This window comes from Phyllobates terribilis, unplaced genomic scaffold, assembly GCF_046119375.1.
Source record: "Phyllobates terribilis strain yellow unplaced genomic scaffold, ASM4611937v1 Scaffold_11__3_contigs__length_659146591, whole genome shotgun sequence".
Classification (NCBI taxonomy): Eukaryota; Metazoa; Chordata; class Amphibia; order Anura; family Dendrobatidae; genus Phyllobates; species Phyllobates terribilis.
The window spans coordinates 503,694,983-503,716,720 of NW_027362771.1; the positions used below are offsets into that span (position 1 = coordinate 503,694,983).

Below are 21,738 nucleotides of genomic sequence, written 5' to 3' on the forward strand. Positions count from 1 at the left end.
GAATTTATTGTCTGTTTCTAGCATCAAAGTATTCAGTATACTGCTCATGGTGGAGGACCAGATTTGAGTCCATTCTGAGTCGGTTAAGGTGGTACCAATATCTGTTTCCCAGCGAGAGGTGTAAGTTAGGTTGCTTCTACGTGTGACATAGTTTAGATGAGATTAAAGAAGTGAGATAGTAGCAGCTGCTCTCTTAATCTGATGAATTTGTCTGGGAGAAACCTTCCTTACTATGCCTTTATCTGCACAAATCTGTCTCTGCTCTATGTCAGCCACAAATCCGTTCAAAGTACGATGATCACACTTAAGTTTTCATGAAACATCTAATGTTTTCATATCTTGTCCAAGGCATTGCACTATTTGTCGGTTTTCGGCAGCAGAGAGATCCTTTTTCTTTCCCATATTGCTTGAAACCTGTGGCTGCTTAATAATGTGGAACATCCTTCTTAAGTAGCTTTCCCTTAATTGGGCTCATCTGGCAAATTATCACAGGTGATTGAGCAAGATTTTTGTGATCCAAAGACCCTGAGACACAATACAATCCATGAGTTTATGTGAAAAACAAAAAAATTACATCTTTATGACACTTAACTCCAAATTGCATAATAATTTGGAACGCGTTGTATTACTAATAATTTACTTACTGCCAGGCATTTGCTCATTGTTTTTATCTGTTAGTAAACACTGTGTGAATGTGCACCTACACATTGCACTTATACCAACACAAAGGCCGGGAGGCAGAGATTCACACAGAGCCGGCAGTGACACCCCTCTTTCAAATCATGTCACTCATGCCCACAAGGGCATGATAAAATGATTGGTTTATACCTCCTAATATTAATAAATAATTATAGTGTCTTGTTACAATTTTTAAACAACAAAAAATATGATCAAAAGCGAGCCAGTTAGGGGTCAGGAGGGAAGGCAAGCTCCTTCTGGTTTTGATCACTCTGCAGGGAGCGGGGCCATCGGCTTATTGTGAAGAAACTGCATGGCTGCGTGCCCACGATCTGTAATAGCAGGGGTTTGGACGCAGGGGTCCAAAATGCTGCGTTGTACAGTAGAAGCACAGTGGATGGGATTCATAGAAATCCCTTGCCCACTGTGTTTCTATTTAACGCTACAGCTTTACGAGCCGCTGCATGTCAATTTCTGTTGCAGAGACGCTAGCCTCCACAACAGAAATTTCCTCAATAGAATGTATAGGGTTCGGTAAACTCCGCATGTGTTCAATGAACACATGTGGATTTACCTGCATGATTGGACGCAGCGAAAATACCCTAACAGTGGATGATTGGGCATCAAAATAAGGCCGTGTCACAGTTTCATCATTAACTGTGGCTGAGGGAAGCTGTGACAGATCAGCTGCCCTAAGGAATCTGGAGTTTTATGGACCGTCAGTGTTGTGAGTGACAGTCCAGTCATACAATCTGATCCTGGGGGGTACTGGGCTTTCAGCAATTTTATTGACTGCCCTGCTTCCCAATATGGTCTGATCTGCGGGTCTTTCCCAGGTGCCTCCCGTCCTTAATGATTTGCAAGTTATTCAGCTAGCTAGCTGTCAGCAGTCCAGGGTCAGTTGTAGCTTAGTCTTGTTTAGTGTGTGTGCATAGCATTGTGTCTGTTTCTCTGATCTTGTTGCCGGACGTAGGATTTGTTGACTATTCGTGTGGATTATTCCTTCTGCTCTTAACTCTCTCTGACATCTGGTACCTGACCCCGGATTTGGCCTCTGACTATCCCTTTGTCTTACTCCCCTTCCTTGACGTACCGTCCTGGCATTTGACCCCGGACTGTTACCTAACCACACCTTTGTCTTGCCCCTCTGTACTACGTGTCTTCCTGGTATCTGACCTCTAACCTCCTGACTAGCCTGTCTCCCCACAGTCAATGATGAAACCGTGACAGGCAGAAGCTTTGTGGCATGGGTGAAATGGCTGAGTAAGTGGAATAAGCATTTTTTTTTTAGTTTGACTGGAATTATAAAATACTCAACTTAATAACAGGGTCATACAGCAATTCTGGCCTGGCTTTCCAAAGAAAGTACACCAACCTCATCAGTTCTAAGATCCATCTAGTAATGTATGCAGTTAGCACTGTAAAGTCTAGTGACAGATCCATTTTAAGTTACCCCAACCACTAATTTGGGCATTATTTTTTTGGACAGAAGAGTCAAACATGAAATTTCAGGTAACCCAGTACTATTATGTTACAAACATAGTGGTAGTACGATGGTGTTAGGGTGCTTTGTTGCTTCAGGACCTAGACAATGTACTAATGTAAATATTCATTTTACAAGAGAATTCCAAGACAAAGTCAATTGCAATTTTCAAAATGACCACTAGATGTCAGGACAATAAACTACACTGGTGATTTCCGAAGTCTGGTGCTATAAAGGGCCAGTCAGAGGCAGACACACCATTGGTGCAACCTGTGCAGCCACACAGGGGCCCAAGAGGTAAAAACATCTATCTCCAAAGCAGGTGGAATTGTGCATGATGAGGAGCTATTGGACTGCAAAGGGCCCATATATTGTTCTTTCACAGGAGCAGTCTTCTGGCTGTATCCGCCCCTGCCAGTAGTGTGCCACACGGGTGAAAATTGCAGGATAACCCACATGTATTATTGCAATTGTGGCATTTTTTGCTCATACTGCTTGTACAGGTGAAACACCATCTCCAGAGTATGGGATCCCAACCTGATGTGCAGCTTACAGCTCGCTGCTCATGCGAGTGACACACTCAACTGTGTTAGCGTCCATGAGGGCTTTGTTTTATTATGAGGGCACTTGGACTTTATTTCTTGTTATGGGGGCTGTCAAGGGCATTATTACTTTGTAGAGGGCACTCAGGACAATAATGCGTGATAATGGCCACTTGGTGCATTACTACTTTATAAGGAGACACCTAGAAACAACGAAAACCTGCACATTGCAAACCATTTCTTTATTAATACGATAGACAAATATAATATTGGCGGGTAAAAAGGAGTGGGCAAAGTACCAGCGTAACGTGGCGTGGGGCCGTGGGCAAGGTACTCGTGCTTCACGCCCCGGTACCCTACAGGAAAATGGGATCCTGGCTGGGTGTGTGGACTTTAGCTGTGGGGGCGCTATGCCCCTTGCAGACCATATAATGCCATTGACTTCGGCTGGCCAGGACCAGATATTGTAGAGATCAATGAGGGAGACCACCACTCAAAAATAAACTGTCTTTTACTGAATAATAAAGTGTGTGTGTGTGTGTGTGTGTGTGTGTGTGTGTGTGTGTGTGTGTGTGTGTGTGTGTGTGTGTGTGTGTGTGTGTGTGTGTGGTGGTGGTGGTGGTGGGGGGGGGGTGTACAGGGGATAGCAGGTGTGTAACTTCATGGACGGTTCTCTTAAAACATACAGCATCATCATACACATTCTCTCTTTCCTTCCTTGACACACTCATTCTTGCCTCAGTCAGTTCCTCTGCCTTCACCACAGCCCAGCACAGTACTTTGGGGGCTTTCCTCATCCCCAATAACGACACTACAGTCCAGTAGGTGAGAGTCCTGTACGTCCACCCGCGGCTCTGGGTTCTTTCCCCTTAGGGGAGCTACTTATGCCACTATGGCCGTCACTCAGCTTCTCTGCTTGCCGACACCTCAGCAGTACCGCTCGGGGCACTGTCTTCGTCTCACATTCCCTGTTCCGATCTGTTCTGTTACCTCTTTGACTTGGGAACACAGAATCATCCTGCTAGGCTTCCTGCCCCAGACCTCGTCTCCGGAGAATTAATCACGCCTATCACTTTCTCGCCTCCACTCTGGATCACGCTATGTGTAGCCACTTCAGGCAGCTTTGCTGACTAGATAGACCGTAGGTCTGCTTTTGTTGCATGCTTGGCCCTATCTGCCCACCTGACAGGAATGTCCCTCTGTCCCTTCACTTTAGCCCCTCCCACTCTGGGCTAGTCCCAACCATAAACTCTACCTGTCCCTATCAACTACCTGTGGCTGGCAGAACACAACTCCATTACTAATAACGCCCATCACTAAACACATTGCACATCCAAATATATTGTAACCATACACGTGTCTTCAAGGGGGAACGTGGGCAACACCTCCACCTCCTTACACCAGACAGAACGGATCCTGCCCCAGCTAAGAGATAATGTGTGCCACACAAGTGGTGGCTCCGTGGTATGCCTGGTGCAGTGTGGAGCTGCCCAGACCACGCCAGACATAGCACCAGCCCTAGTATGGACCTGTCCACACGGCGCCATAGCACAGAGCTGCGCACACTGCACAGCATGCCATGACCACGGCACATACAGCTGCTGGAGCTGCAGTCACACCATAGGGCTCTGTTATAGCCACTTCTGTGTTACACTCGCTCATTAGGCGCTACAGGCACAGCTCAAGGGCTCGACCATGACAAGTGGGGCGTGTCCACGGGACTTGGGGGCGGGGCTGGAGATTACTTTCTTCTTCCCCAGACACACAGCGCTGATGTTACGTGCAGGGCGATCGTCCTGTATTAAACGCATCATCCTACAGACATATGTCACCCGCCGCACTGAGGATGACGAGCCGCAGCCAACCTCCACTCCCTGACGTCATCGCCAGGCCGCGCCCCCTCCGTGACGTCAGCGAGTGTATATAAGGCCGGCGCGGCCACGGCTCCTGCCCCTTTAGTTTAGGTAGCAGTTCGGGTTGCAGAAGTAAAATCCTCCCTGTGCTCTGCTCACCATGGCAACCGGCAGATCCCTGCGCTCCATCTACTGCGCAGTCAGGTGCCAGGTCCGGCCTGTGCACTGCTCTGCTGCCCGGTGAGTACGGCTGCTGTCAGCGACACGGGCCTGGATATAGCGCGGGTGTGCGGGGGGCTACTACAGCACCATGTACGGTGCAGCGTGACGTGTCTGTGCTCCGTGTATATAGGATATGCCATCTATGTGCAGTGTCTGCTCTGTGTGTATATAATGCATGTCATGTACCTGTCATTACATGCTATGCCTGTGCTTTGTGTGTATGTATATATATATATATGTGTGTGTGTGCGGTGTATACATGTCTGTCCGTGTACACACGTGTGCGGCCGGCAGTGTACACAGCTGCACCTAGCGGAGGATGCAGGAAGTGCTGCGGCTGATGAAATCTCCTGCTCTGGTTGCGTTTGGCCGCTGATCCCCGCCCCCTCCTCGGCTGCACATGGGGGGCGGGGAGACTCCGGGGACGTAATGTCACTGCGCTGCTGAGTACAGGCTGGAAATGGCACATAAGAGTGTGTGTGTGTAATATATATATATATATATATATATATATATATATATATATATACACACGCTTTTCTGTGCTCAGTATACAATTATCTAAATTCTCCCTTGTGTAGCTCCTCATACAGAGACTTTCCTATCACCTCTTCCACTGTAATGTGGCCGGTGCCCTACAAATATAATTTTTGTAATCTTTACGTCTTGTTCTCACAATAGTTTGAGATATATATATATAATCTCACTACATAAACCCAAAGTAAGAGGCAAAAAGGGGGATTTTAACCCTACTGTGTCAATTCTTTTCTTCTGCACGGGCCAGCCTTCGGAGCGCCTCTCCCCCATTAAGCAGTGAGCTGTGCGGGGTCCACCTGCCTGTTCTGCTGTCACTGGATCACTATTGCATTTGTGCCTTTTTTGTTTCTGCTGTTATTTGCCTGCTTCTTAGTTGCCTTATTCTTATTAATTTACCTAAGTTTTGTTTTTTTGGGGCAGTTTTTCTTTTTTTTTGTATTTCATTGTAGGTGTTTGTTTGGTTTTGGTTTCCAGATACTTTCGGCTGATTTTAATTATGACTTTTTAAAAAGTTGCAACGTTTTTGTTTTTTTTGTTCATGTCTACTCCAGAATTCCTCACCGGTGTACTTCTATATACGTCTGAAAAAAAAAAAAATATATATATTTTTTTTTTTTTTTTGCACAAATATTGCACATTTTAAGCAGTTTACACTTATATTTTTTTGCTGAAAAATTGAGCATTTTTTGAGATGCTTGATTTCTGAACCACCTGTGCCATTTTGAAGGATTTGGTACAAAAAAAACATTCAATGTTTAACACAGGGCAAAAATAACAAACGGTCTTGTAAAATTAAATTCTGCTGGGAGGAAAAAAAAAAAGGAGCAGAAAAAATGGATTGCACACAGATGTCAAGTGAGAAAAACATTGGCCGAGTTTTCTGGATGAAACCGACTATTTTTTGTAGCCTGAAGCTGATTACACGTGGGGCAGAACTGCTGCAGATTACGGTACCAGATGTGGTAAGATTTTACCAACTCATCCTCATGCTGCAGAAATTTCCCGCATGAGTCGACCTGTTGCGTGGAATATTACATCTGCAGAAACTTCTGATAGATTTTCCTTATTGAATTCACTAGGGAAGAAGAAATCCACAATGTAATCCTATTTTTACCAATGCTCATTTATAATAGTGCCACTTTACAATCTGCTGGCTCTTTGGTGGAGCCTGGTCTCCAGCTGTGATGCCTTGTAGACAGGGACTGCAGCAGAGGGTACGGAGACTCACCAGGGCAGGGGGTAACTCGGTTGAGTACAGTCTTCATATATTTTTTACTACTTTATTTTTTTTTCTCCTAGTAAAAATCAACACTTTTTGGTGCAGATCTGTTCTGGACATTTCCTACAGAACATGAGTTGCCTATGGACATATCCTACAATGCATGATTAGGAGCCTTGGTCCTATCTGACGCTGTGTTCTTATGTGCTGTTATTTTTTTTATTTCTACAGGTGTCTGCATTAGAACATGCAATAGCAATCTTATGATTTGTGTTTTTGTTACATATTTCTTAATAATTTCCCCCCATTTGTGGTGTTTTTTTTCTAAATGCCTCTTAATGCAGAAATGCTGAAATTCTGCTTTTAAAAATGCAACGGTTTCCTTTTTTTGCAAGTTCCCCATAAAAGCTTATAAAAGAAAAAATGCACCAAAAAAAAATCAAAGCTCGACAGCATGTTTAAACGCATAGTGGGTGCAAGTTTTCATGAAGTCACATCCACTTTGCTTGAATTGTTCAATGTAATAGATTTTGTGCACAAAATGCATAGCAAAAATTCAGCAATTATGTATGTAGCGCAGTATGGAAACATTGACTTTGGTGTTTTTTTCTGTCTGCTTCCATTTCCTTTATGAGTTTAGTACATCAGGCTTATAGTGTGCACCCTTCGCTGACCAGTTACTGTCAATGTTCATTATTCTGCTAAATTAGGATTGCCTAGCTGTCCGTATATGTAGAATTTTGGTGTATAAATGCTCATTCACACTACAGTGGTAATATCTGCAGTACACAAGGCACGTTTATGTAATCTCCTGAGATCAGGTTGCTGGGTGTAGCTGGAATAATCCATCTCCTGTCCTGTACTTTCGCCTCTGCTGTCAGCTGCTTATCTGTGTGCAGTCTGTATGGCAGCGGAGGTAGCCGGACCGTGCTTGTGCTTTTCCAGTACCACGTTGTGCATCATTGGTTACACATCCACATCGGATGTTTCTGCAGTATGTGATATGTTAGGATTCCTTTTTGTAAAAGGACGATTAATCTTGCTGTTGTTCGCTGCTGTCTATCAGCGAGTGATGGAGTACGATCGGTTAATGATTACACCGGAGACTATACATAAGATGACGCAAGGAGCCCGCTGCTAAACTGCTGCACCAAGCATAGGGAGCCATGTAGATATTTCTAGAAGGACCCCCTACCACGAAAAGATTATTGTGATGGAGCCCTGTAAATCTAGAAACCACCTCATATACTAGGCTAGGATGGGGTCTCATGGAGGGGATCAGAGACCTAGCTGATGTTACCTCAGACATTGGCATCGCCTGCTATGCTTCTTACCTCCTCCCCAATACTCTATAGATGGTGGTCGGCCGAAGGATGGTTCGGCTGCTTACAATCGTAGAATGTTAGAGTTGGAAGGGACCTCCAGGGTCATCTGATCCAACCCCCTGCTCAATGCAGGATTGACTAAACCATCTCAGATAGATGTCTGTCCAGCCTCTGTTTGAAGACGTCCATTGAAGGGGAACTCACCACCTCTTGTGGCCGCCTGTTCCACTCATTGATCACCCTAACTGTCAAAAAGTTTTTTTCTAATATCTAATCTGTATCTTCTCCCTTTCAGTTTCATCCCATTGCTTCTCGTGTTTCCATGTTCAAATAAGAATTACTCTGCGTGCCCACTATGCGTTTTTCAAGCGTTTTTGCCGTGGAATTTTTGCAGCGAAAACGCTTAACAAACGTTTGGTAATACGTGCCCCATGTTCCCCAATGATGATCCGCATGTGCTGTGCACATGCTGCGGAAATTTCCGCTGTGGATTATCAATGCGGAAAAATCCGCAGCATGTCCATTATTTTTGCGGACACACAGCATAATTGCCGCCATTGACTTGCATTGAATCTTCTAATATCCGCATGACTACATGTGCTCATGCGGATATTAAGCAATTCAATGTGCGGATGGTACCCGGGTCTGGAGAAGAGGAGACTCTTTTCCAGACCTGGGTACCATAGTACCTGTTAAAAAAAAAAAAAAAGAATTTAAAATAAAAAATATACATTATACTCACCTTCTGATGGGCTCCCGGTCTCCTGTACGGTGCGTCCTGGCTCCCCGGCGGCTCGCAATGGTGTAAAAGGACCTTCCGTGACGTCATTTAGTCATGTGACAGGTCACGCGACCGCTGACGTCGGCAGTCGCGTGACCTGTCCCATGACTAAATGAGGTCATGGACGGTCCTTTGACACCACCACGAGCCGCCCAAGACACCGGACTCACCGGAGAAGGAGACCGGGGGCCATCGGAAGGTGAGTATAATGTTTTGTTTTTTTTTTATTATTTTATTTTTTACCATTTTTATTCTTTTTTTAACTATTAACTTGGTCACGCTATATAAATCCATGCCGGTTGCATGGACTTACATAGTGTGACCAAGTTGTCAAGCACTTTTCCAAGTGATGCTAATATCGCTTGGAAAAGCGCTTGATAACCCGCATGCAAAAACGCTTGACAAACGCTTCTACCTGGCAGGAAAAACGCATGTAAAATCCGCATGCGTTTTTCCTGCCAGGGAGATGCAGAAAAAATCAGCAGCATTTCTGCTTTGTGGGCACTAGGCTCTACACTGTGACAGCCCTTCAGATATTTGTAGACAGCTATTAAGACTCCTCTTAGCCTTCTTTTGTGCAAGCTAAACGTTCCCAGATCCTTTTAACCATTCCTCGTAGGACATAGTTTTCAGTCCGCTCATCATCCTGGTAGCTCTTATGTGAACTTGCTCCAGTTTTACAATGTCTTCTTTTTTTAAATATGGTGCCCAGAACTAGACACAGTATTCCAGATTTTGTCTCCCAATGCTCTGGGGCGCTCCCACCTGTTTTCTGTGAGAGGGCCACTGCCAGAGATGTCTCAGGGAGAATAAAGGAATCGGCAGTCTGAAATTGGACATTTCGGACTTGCCTTCTCTGACAATCCCCTGTGCATGGACCTCATACACATTATACTGGCTGCTGAGCCTATAGCGATCGGTGGGTTCTGCTGATGTTTGTCTGTGTATGAGGGGCTTTACCGGGAGAGCTTCACACCAGGTGTGACCTTGTTGTGCCTCAGCCCATCCCCTCCACAGAAATAACTGAATTTAATTAATTCTGACCATAATTAACTGGGATTTCACGCTGTTTAGGATGGAGATGATCCATGGAAGTATTAGAGATTTTTCTTTTTCTGGTAACTAATGGATGAATGAGATCTCCCCTAAAGCACACGGAAAGTCAGCGTTGGTCACAAAGCCCCTTCTATGGGAAAAATGCGACCTTGACATTGGTTTCTAACCATATTAGACTATCTGCAGTGATGGTATATTAGAATTTGAAACTTTTTGTGACTTCTCAAATTTTATCACGGCTTATCCTCATCTCAATGGATGGGCAATTTTTTTAGCACACATTAAAAACCAAAACCACCTCCATTAAGAGTATTTTATAGTACTTTAAACTCTGGGGGGAAAAGACCTGAATTCTTAAGATGATGCTGCTTGAAGTAAAAGCTGCAAGTTTGACTACTGAGTCAATTTAAGTAGAGAATATATCCCGTACACAAACTGCATAAGAAAACATGCCGAAAAGTCAGGTGTTGTCTGGATTTTTTTTGGCTGAAAACCTAATTTTTTTTCTATACTTCTATATAAATTTTAGCGTTTTTTTGTGGAGCGCGGAAAAATTCCACCATAATCTTTAAAAAAGTCCATGAAATTCATATATATTTATTGCTTACATATGTTTTTCAAAGCTGGCACAAAAAAGTCACAACTGGTCTGTCTCAAAGTAGTTTTCAGGTGTATTCTGTCCTGTCTGGAACTCGCTGGAAAAAGCCCTAAAAAAGACACTAAAAAGAATGCGGACATGCATAGCAACGTCATAATGTCTTGCCGTGCGTATGCTCAGTCTCTTCTCACTTTAACTGTTTCAGACTTCAAAAACTGTAAAATGGCTAAAAGTGACCGATCCATTCCTCTACATGAAGTAAGCCGGCACCAGGAGTGTCTTCTGCTTAAACAACGATGCGTTTACACCGCCATCTAAAGATGACGTGTTCACATACCTGAACACAGGCTGTTTACAGCGGTCTGTATTCTGTCAGTGTACTGAGAATGGCCATGTATTCTCAGCATCAGGACATCGTGTCAATGTTTAGAAACAGTGACATGTCAAGCCTGACATGCCGAGGTGAGGAGACTTTTAAGCCGCAATGCTCTTCTGGGAAAGATGCAAATTGTCTCTTCAGTGAGGAAGAGGACTAATTTGTATATTTCCTAGAGGAGCATTGCGGCTTGAAGGGGTTTTCCCACGAACAAAAGTTAACTTTAAAAATTGTCTGTGTCTGACCGTGTACAGAACATACCACATCTCCTGGGCACGGGGGGAAGCAAAAGACAATACAGACATTACATGGGACCACAGCTCCTGGGCAGGGAAGGAAGCAAAAGAGTATACAGGCATTACATGGGGCCACAGCTCCTGGGCAGGGAAGGAAGCAAAAGAGTATACAGACATTACATGGGACCACAGCTCTTGGGCAGGGAAGGAAGCAAAAGAGTATACAGGCATTACATGGGGCCACAGCTCCTGGGCAGGGAAGGAAGCAAAAGAGTATACAGACATTACATGGGACCACAGCTCCTGGGCAGGGAAGGAAGCAAAAGAGTATACAGGCATTACATGGGGCCACAGCTCCTGGGCAGGGAAGGAAGCAAAAGAGTATACAGACATTACATGGGACCACAGCTCCTGGGCAGGGAAGGAAGCAAAAGAGTATACAGACAGTACATGGGATCACAGCTCTTGGGCAGGGAAGGAAGCAAAAGAGTATACAGGCATTACATGGGGCCACAGCTCCTGGGCAGGGGAGGAAGCAAGAGTATACAGACATTACATGGGACCACAGCTCCTGGGCAGGGGAGGAAGCAAGAGTATACAGACATTACATGGGACCACAGCTCCTGGGCAGGGGAGGAAGCAAAAGAGTATACAGACATTACATGGGACCACAGCTCCTGGGCAGGGGAGGAAGCAAAAGACCATACAGACATTACATGGGACCACATCTCCTGGGCAGGGGAGGAAGCAAAAGACAATGCAGACATTACTGCAGAGAGAGGATTCATTTTGTGAGGTAAAACCTTTCACTGCCTAAATATTTTACCTCCCAAAATGAATCCTTTGCGATCCCCTGCTGTAATGTCTGTATTGTCTTTTGCTTCCCCCCTGCCCAGGAGCTGTGGTATGTTCTGTACACGGTCAGACACGATTTTTAAAAATTAACTTTTGTTCATGGGAAAAGCCCTTTGTCTCCTCACCTCGGCATGTCAGGCTTGACATGTCACTCTCTGCAAGGAGAAAGTTACCCTTTGAACCCCGGTCAGACTCTCATACTTTGCTCTGACGGGGAGCAGTACCCCGAAAAACACACTGTCTGCAAAATGAGATTTTGGTTTTGGCTTTAATCCTAAGTCATGTGACAAGGCTTGTTAGAGAGTCGATATTGACTTTTAGGATTGCTACTTTCTATAGGTGGCGCTAGAGTTCTAGTCCTCTTCCTCTCTGAAGAGACATTTTGAATTTTTAGGAAATGAGAGTAATAAATTTCCTGTATACTCAAGCTTCAATGGATCTCGCAAGGTCGCGTCTTCTAGACACTCATCATTTGTGAATAGATCTTGTGTATATTTTGGTCGATTTACTGGTTACTGTGTAGGATTATTCCACGTGAGCAGATATTTCTCCCCTCGGGACACTACACTCTGCGTCTGTTGCTGCCTCGCTCGCAGTTATTTGCATTGTGTGGAGTCGGCAGCTGCCGTCTGTGTAGTGTCTATGGAGCCTGCTGACCGTGGAGATTACTGTAGAGCACTTCTCGCTTGTTGCCTTTTTGCTTCTTCTTCCATTCTCCAGTTTGTATTCTTATACTCCGGTACGTGAATAGTTTAGTGCCTCTCGGTTCATCTGGGCCTGTAACGAGACGTGACCCTATCAATTCCCTCTAAATTTAGTTTGGCTGCAGAGGCCAATGCCTAGAAAGGGCTGGGGAAAAACTTGTAGAGGTGACACTTGATCGTGGAATCTCAAGTGTGTCTGAATAGCTCCTAAATATACAGTAGAAATGAAAATTGCAATTTTTCCAGGGATCCTAAAAATACATATACTATCCTTCAGTAGTACTTCTGTGACCTTGTAAAATGTATACAGGCCTCATTTAGATGGTCTTCATCTAAACCAGTGTTTCCCAGACTCCAGTCCTCACGGACCCCACAGGTCTTGTTTTCAGGATTTCCATAGTGTTGTACAGGTGAGAGAATTCCTGATGCCTTGATGATACTTCCATCACCTGTGCAATACTAAGGAAATCCTGAAAACATGACCTGTGGGGTCCGTGAGGTCTGGAGTCTGGGAAACACTGATCTAAACACTACATTCGTTAGATCACTCTTTTGCCGATGATCGGCTTGTGTAAAAGGTGGTGATGAGAAGTGTTGACCGATTTGACTTTATAGCTGATCAGCGGTCATTTAGCAGCATCGTTGGGCAGGTGTAAATGCATCTTTAGTTTGGGTTCATAGATCTGGGGTGCTAAAATGTCACTTTGGGTTTCATGGACTTCTGAGAATCTAGGCAATTCTGGTGTGCGAGCTTCGTGGTGCGCAGTGTAGAAACAATCAACAGCTATGACGATCATTTTAGGGTTGTCCAGCTTTTACAGACTTGCATAAAAATAAATAATAATTGGACACTTTAATAACACGTACGGTAAGTTTTCCTCTAGCCACGGAAGCCTTGGAAAATTTTGGAAAGTCAAATGCTTCCTTAGACCTGAATGTGGCTCCGGGCCCCCTGACTGTGGCTCCGGGCCACACATAGTCCTACATATTGTAGCTAACTGATCGCTCCTACTGCTAAAATGGAGAACTCTATGGGCACTGAGTGGTGCTTTACTGCAAGGGAACAAACGGCTAATAACCCTATAACCTGGATATTATATATGCATTCCATCTTAGGACATCTTATTTCCATCTTATACAAAATACTTAGGCTCCGATTCATAAAGACCGGTAATTTTCTCGCCAGTGACGAGGGGGAGTGGAGGAGTCAAATGCTCCAGATTCATTAGGATCTGCACGCCTCTTAATGAATCAGGAACAACTAACGAGTGGCATGCTCCACAACAGACATCTTACTCCAGTCCTTGACTAAAGTAAGATTTTTAGCATGAAGAACGCCACACCTTATCATTAGGTAGTCGAGCTGTGGCGACATGCCCCCATCCCGCCCCAGCTCAGTGAAGAAAAGTCACAATTTTTGCACCAAAATTTTTGCGACTTTTCAAAGCAATTGACTCCAGAATTCTGGCAAAATTGCTTTGATGAATCAAGGCCATAGCTTTTGCTACACCCCATTTGTATTGCATCTGTTATGACCATTATAAATAGCTGCATGAAAAATAGTATGATCCATAGTAACACAGTTGTGGGTGGCCGTCTGTCTCCATAGCAGAAAGCCGTATATGTAGTTTAGCTGCTGCAAGTGGAGAAGCAAACCAGCAATAAACGGCTGATTTGATCCTGCACATGTTTGTACTCACCGGTTTTCTGTTTGCTCAAAACTAATGATGGATGTCATGAGGAATGAATAAGCATGAATGTGAACCAAAAAAGTTGAAAGGGGAAAATTCCTTTAACGCATGTGGCAGGCGCTATCCCAGGGTGTACAGTGCACAATGCAGTGTGGAGGCCTTTTGGGTGCTGGAGGACCACCAGTAATACTAGCCAGGAGAGGTGGTCACACAGACTTCTGCATTTCATATCATATTCTAGGATTATAAGCTACTCGTGGTTTTATATCAATTTACTTTATTTTCTGCTTTTCTTTTTTAGAAATGACGCTGTTGTCATCTCGGGAAGGAAGCTCGCTAGACAGATCCGTCAGGAGGCTCGGCAAGAGGTGGAACAGTGGGTGGCTGCTGGCAACAAAAGGCCACATCTCAGCGTGGTCCTGGTGGGGGATAACCCTGCAAGTCATTCCTACGTGCTCAACAAGACCAGGGCTGCCGCTGACGTCGGTATGTATCCCCCACCGATGCTTTCCTTCTGACCTGTCTGATATTTCTATTCTGTTACTTCTGAAAGTAAAGTTACTTGTATTTGGTCACAGAGGAACTCTGCTGATCATTAAAGTGGTTTTTCCCAAGCATGTTCTCGTTTGTGCCTGGTATTGCAGTCCAGCTCTGATCACTAAAATGAGGTTGATCTGCAATGGCAGGCACATTGCACAGTGTCCAGTATAAGTAAGCCGTATACTGAAACATTAATGGTTTATTTCCCATTGAGCCTTGTAAGAGTTGTTCTTTAAGTCTGCTGAACCTTTTGGAAATGATGAAAGATTGACTGCAATGAATTGTATTGGATAGACTTGAAAGTTTGCCTGGATTTTTTTTATATGAAAGGGACCGGTCAGTACTTTTTTTTTTTTTTTAAGTGGAATGGCTGCACCAGTCCCAACACAACAATAAAAAATTATACTTGTTTTGTAGTAATCTGATGTGCCAGCACTGAGAAACCGAGCCTGGAAGCCACATACAAGTTGGCCTGCAAATGTGTTGGGGGTGATGGGAAGGCGCTGATGCACTGAGTACATTGACTTGCCCCTAATTCACTTCCAGCCTAATTTCCATGTGGCTTCAAAGCTGGCACATCAGATCTGTAGAGGTATACCACTGATTTCAGAAATAGTCAAATGGACAGGTTCCCTTTAAAGGGTCATAATCATTTCCTATACCTTTGGAGATGTTAGAGAAAAGATTTGGTTGAGATCCCTACCAATCTGTACACGATAAGGACAAATGTTTGGCTGAATGCTGCACTTTATTTTGGCCACAGACCATAGATGGCCGCTCTTTCCAGAGCTCCATTGGACATGGAAGCACCAGAGTTTCAGGTGTTCTTCATAAGTATAGGGGAGTCGTCCGCTGCTGCCAGACCTCTAGTGGGAGCTTCAATCCCTTGGGAATGGGGGATCACATGCCCAATCCTTTTATTCCTCGACATCTGTCTGATGTTGGTTGTGTGGGGCCATCAGTAGTTGCACAGTGCTCGGCTGATCGCTTCTACACTTTTGTTCCAGTAATCGGTGAGGGTCTTGGTATCTGCATCTCTATCTATCTATTCTTTTGCTAGGACGGTATTAAATGTCAAGCTTTGCCATGTGGGTTTGCTTTTAAGGATAAGTATATTATTAAAACGGGATAAAAATGTCACCATATTAAAATGACCAGAATTGCTGTCTAGATAGACATGTATGTTTTCGGTCATAAGAGAAGTAGCAGTTCCTGTTCTGTTTCTAATGAAAAAATGTCACATTTCTCTTCTTAGGAATCAGCAGTGAAACCATTCTCAAGTCCTCATCCATCTCCCAGGACGAACTTCTCGATTTAATCAACAAGCTGAATAGTGACCGCAACGTGGATGGTCTCCTGGTGCAGCTCCCTCTGCCAGGTAAATGCTGCCTCGACAATGGGCAGGGTTGTGCTCCTCTCGCCATGACACCAGTGTAAACCCAGCTTTAAATCCAATCTATTCACGGTGAACGGATATGTATTCCTGTTATGTAATATGACGGAGGCTCTGCCGCAGCACAAATATATGTAACATGTAAGCGGTTATTGGCCTGTGACTGCCCACCGGGTGGGGTGTAAGTGACTTCTGATTACTTTAGCATTTAGAGGACTCATCCTCATGGCCTCCACATACCCATACACGGGGATGTTGTCTGCATCTACGTGTTGTATATACATATATCAGTGTCTGCATCTCCTCACTATTGATCGTGTTTTGGTATATGCACTTGCATGTACATACATTTCTTGATTTGCAATTTTGGCCTGAAATCTGATCAACATGTATTTAATACAGAACATATTGATGAGCGAGAAGTCTGCAATGCGGTCATCCCAGATAAAGATGTCGATGGCTTTCACGTGGTGAATGTTGGCAGAATGTGCCTTGACCAAGACTCCATGTTACCAGCTACTCCTTGGGGTGTATGGGAGATCATCAAGAGAACAGGTACGTCCCCTCGCCCCCTCACCTTGTAAACAGTTCGGTCAGCTGTGGTCGCAGATTATCTCCAATTGACTGGCGTGATTTTTTTTGTATAGGAATTCCCACTCTTGGCAAAAATGTAGTGGTAGCTGGAAGATCTAAGAATGTGGGAATGCCCATAGCTATGCTGCTACACACAGACGGCCGGCACGAGCGTCCAGGAGGTCAGTGCTTTCTTCATCTGTATTTGTTTCTTAGGTGGCATTTAATGAGAAGTGATTACATGATTTAATAACCTTTAACCCCCACCATCACGTAGTATAGCCTATGACTGGCTTTAGAAAGATGCCTCTGTATAATTGCTCATTCAGCATGGTGGATGAAATGAGATTATAGTGAACCATGCTCTGTGCCACTTTGGGTTGGATAGTAATGGACTGCATAGTCAGCCAAGTCTTCCAACTTGATTGACAACTCCAAGACTTGAGTGAGTTTGTACAAGAAGTCAGCAGCACATCCTTTAAGACTTGGAGGAGATTGAGGTTGTTGGTGAAGCTGGGAGTGAAGGGTTGAAGGCCAAACTACACGATTGTTTTGTGGTTTTTGGCATACAACTTACGGTACATTAGAAGTTCATATTCTAGATAATTCTGAAACGTAGTTGGGATAACAGAATAATGGGGGTTTAAGTAACTTGTATCCATTGACAAGTTCGATAAAATTGGTGTTCATATTGCAGGTGATGCCACTGTTACCATCTCCCACCGGTACACCCCCAAGGAACAACTCAAGATGCACACTATAATAGCTGATATTGTAGTAGCGGCTGCAGGTGAGTTCTCTTGACCTGCTGCACATGGTGTGGGCTGGGCGGCGCGGCCTATGGTATCAGACAGGAATGGACAATGACTACAGTAAATGACAATCTTATGCAATCCTTTTTTTTTTTCCCCCATCTAGGAATTCCCAATCTCATTACAGCTGACATGATCAAAGAAGGAGCTGCAGTTATTGATGTTGGCATCAACCGGGTCCAGGATCCCATCACCGGAAAGGCGAAACTTGTGGGAGATGTGGATTTTGAAGGTATTCATCTAGGAATACATTTTAGGGTATATTTCTTGTATCACCTCCCCGCCATCTTCCTTCCCCTGAATTTGATCTTGTCCCGTTTATATAAATTGGCTGCCCTGTGTATTTGAGGGTTTATTCACGCTTGCCATGATTTAGAAAAATTGGGGTAAAAACTACAATGTGTGCACCGTCGTCAGTCTCTGCATACATATGAAAGTGGTTTTCCGGGACTTTGATATTGATGGCATATTTTCCGTATGGACCATCAATACCAGACATGACTCCTGCCACCTCCATCGATCAGGTGACTGATTGTGACACTACAAGAGCCGATTCCTCTCCACAGCTCCATACATTATATTTTGTATGTATAGTATTGGAGCTTAGTCCTATGTGTTTGAATGGTACTAAGCAGCAGAGAGCTGCAATAGCGGATACAGCCGATGTAGAGGGTACAGGGCCGTGCCGATGTAAAAGGGAAAGGGCTGTGCTGGTAAAGGGGACATGGCTGTGGTCCATTTTAATTAGGTAATCTGTGTGCTGGGAGTCAGCTCTAATCTATGGAGGATCTGCCAATATCCATCCGTGGAGATGGGTTCACTGAATATATATATATATTTTTTTTTCTCTAGAGGTGAGAAAGAAGGCGAGTTACATCACACCCGTCCCTGGCGGAGTCGGCCCCATGACTGTTGCCATGCTGATGAAGAACACAATCATTGCTGCAAAGAAACTGCTGAAACCCACAGAGCAGCTCCCGGCCGTCCGAGCTGTCGCCATGTAACACGCACTCTGTCCAAGAACTGTTTTTACATTCCACACCCATGAACAGGCCGAAGAAGAAATGCAATATTTGTATTTATTATAGAGAAGGCAGCGTTATTTATTAAAGGAGCGTTCGTGCTCATACAGAGCAAGAAGAACGTAGGGTCCTCGGGGGCCGGTCCTCTGCATTGAATGCATACTTCTCACATGTGCTGATACTGGTTACTGTGACCGGTGCATGATAAAGCCAAAGCTACAGACCCTGTACTGCATCTTGGATGCTAGAAGCCAGGGTCCGACATGGAGATCTCTACAGTGCTGGAAGGACACGGCCCTCCACTCTTGACCCGTCTCATGGTCACAGTTCTGCGTTACAATCCTCCATGTAGGGGATTTTGATTTTTAAATCATTCTCAACTGGGCATCCTTTTTATTCTGTTAATATTAAAGGGGTTGGGTACAGGAATGGCTGATTGGGATATAGGCAACTTGGTAATTAAGTCTTCAGACATTCTGTAAAGAGGCACCATCTTACCATGCAAGTACTTCTCTGTGTACTCTTTTTCCTGCAAGTTGCATGTGATTCATCCCGTTGTTCTGCCCCCCACTGAATCCTACTGCACCTGCGCCAGATTCTTGGTCATGCACAAAGTAATCCGATGCAGGTGCCGTGCATTCCCATTGGAGGCGCTAATGGCAGAATCACTGCTCATGGATTTTCACAAGCCACCATTTGCAGGGTGGGAGTAACTGCACTGGCTTAGCCGGTGGGTTGATAGGTCATTTATTTATTAGTATTGCTTATCCCCATTATACCGTCTCCTCTTACTGAGGCAAACCCAGTTTTGCAGGTTTTTTTTTTAAATGTAATGGATGGTTGTGTCCCTTGTGGATACATGTGCTGGGAGCTCTACACCATCTATATTAATTTGGCCTCTTCTTCAGAGTTAATTGTTTTTAAATGACAACCGGTGACCAGAATATTTAGGTACAGCGGGTGACATTTGGCACAACAAGATGCCCATATACCCAGCTGTGCACCATCATGGGCTGTGAGGGTTTGTTTTAGAAACTCGTCCGCTTATGCTGCTTTTTACAGGTTTTTATGGACGATGTGTCGCTGTGAATGGAGAGGGTTCAGCCCTGAGCAGCGAGACCTGAGCGCTGTGGAGGTCGGATAGGAGAATCTGTTCCAACTCCTTGTTGGGAATTGTAATTTGTGTTATGCAGATGTGCCTGCTGTCTAATTTTACCACCATGTGAGTGAAATGTAGGCGCTATTGTCACATGAATTAAAATACTCAATTCCCAACCTTTGTGTCTGTATTGTAATGACTATCTGTTACACTCTGAATGTGGGGAAACTCGAACGCATCATTTTCAGTAGTGGGATAATGAGTTTTTGCCATTTCTAATTTTTTCCTTGGAATTGCTCCACAGAAAAATCAGGTCTGAACACCACATTGGTGACCCTGATCGGGAAAACGTGAATGACTGGGACTTGACGTATTTTCCAATGATTATTAAATGAATTTGATATATATATTTTTTAAACCAAATGTTGTACATGTTGTATGTCCTTTAAAGGGGATGTTTATTCGTACCACCCTTTTTATGGTGATTGTTAAATGGCTTTTTTTTTTGCTGTGGGCAGTCATCCAGGTAGGGCGTCTGGCTGGCAGATGGGCATCGGATCGCCTCTATTTTCTGCCTCTATTTATGCTCTGCATTCAATATGTGCATTATATGCACACAGACAAGTCCAGTTCATCAGCTTTGCTTTTCTTCCCTATGCATCTGTGGGATTAAAGGTGATATCCCAAAATGAAAAATTTACCCCCTAGCTGCAGGAGAAGTGAAGTTTCTGATTGTGGAGGGCTTGAGCGCTGCAAAACCCAACAATCTTGAGAACAGAGGTCTTGTGTGTGAATGGAGCCCAGGTTGCTCATGTGTGCTGCCCCCCTAATCATTCTCCATGGGACCGATCACGGTATCTGCTTATGGCATTAGGACTTTGTACGATCAAAAACTTATCTCCTGTCTTGTGGATGAGAAGAGTTTGATTTTGGAACAATGCTATCAAAATTCTTTATTAAAGCAGGCAGACCGTGTATGGTGAAGTAATACATTCTGGCACACTTCTCATTTCCGCCTCGCGTATCGGGGGCACTGCCGTATGCACCTTCCCCAAGCTGTTCCTCCTTCCTAGAAGTGCAATATTTCCTCTGTTGCATCAATACCAGTCAGTCTGTGGGTTTTCCCAGCACATAACAGCAGAGGTGTGACTAACTGGAGATCAAATGATTTCTCACATTTGCTCTGATTATTCAGCTCTATACTGATGCGCTGTGAGCGGTCACTGCCGGGGCGTGTGTGAACAGTGACTACACTTGCTCCAGGCAGCACGCTTGCATGACTAAAGGCTGGCGGCTCCCAGGAGGAGTAACATCCATGCTCTCCCGGGTGCTGCACTTTCCGTACTGCAGTCGGGTACCTTCATAATGCTGTTAGCCTGCGGATTAACCCTACATTTGCAGGTTAATAGTGTTATTGGACACAACAGGTTCCCTTTAAGACTATGATAAACTGAATTTCCCCTACAGGTCAATGCCCTTTACTATAATATTGAATACCCCTTACACTGGGAAGACGCCTTTGTCCCATTCACCTAGAATGATAGAAGCATAACCAAGCTTTATATACTTATTACACTGCATTTATAAGGTATGTGGGGTCAGTAAAAATGTGTCTGTTTCTTGGAGGTATCTCTGCAATCTTATGTCCCCTTACGTTTTAGATGGCTGTTGGCTGAACACTGGTCCAGCTGTCGCTCATCTTCTCCGCTTCTCCCGTACACAGGAGCGCTTACTCGGCCGAGCGTCGATGTGTTCTGCCAGCCGCTGCCGGACATCTCTGGGGGCTGCTCCTCTCTAAAGCACAAAAAGATCTGCAGTCTGACATTGAGCAGGCCGGATACGTATTTCCCTTTCAATTAAAAGATCCCACATTATACGGTCTAATGTGCAGGGGGCCCCAAAAGTTGATTGGTAATTGGTACCCACTAGACTGTTGTTGGAACTGGAGTATGATGGACTTTAATTGAAAGGGCAATGTTCAGTAAGACTTGATAGGATGGAACTATTGTTTCACCTGGGATAAGCTGTGCCAGAGGCTGATTTCACTGATTTAAAGGGACTGTCAGCACTGAATGACCATTCAAACCAAGTACAAGCAAAGGGCCAAATATTTAACTACACCTTCCCATATGCTTGTTTTCTC

At 44.5% G+C, this 21,738-nt stretch overlaps 1 protein-coding gene across 1 annotated transcript; it reads left to right on the forward strand.

Annotated features, from left to right (window-relative positions):
* The first annotated feature begins 4,626 nt into the window (after positions 1-4,626).
* Positions 4,627-19,771, forward strand: MTHFD2 (methylenetetrahydrofolate dehydrogenase (NADP+ dependent) 2, methenyltetrahydrofolate cyclohydrolase). The gene is made up of 8 exons (XM_073653577.1): positions 4,627-4,796; positions 14,458-14,642; positions 15,952-16,074; positions 16,492-16,644; positions 16,737-16,844; positions 17,360-17,452; positions 17,581-17,706; positions 18,327-19,771. Exons 1-8 carry the CDS (start codon positions 4,717-4,719, stop codon positions 18,476-18,478), a joined length of 1,020 nt encoding a protein of 339 aa, XP_073509678.1. The 5' UTR covers positions 4,627-4,716; the 3' UTR covers positions 18,479-19,771.
* Positions 19,772-21,738: the final 1,967 nt, after the last annotated feature.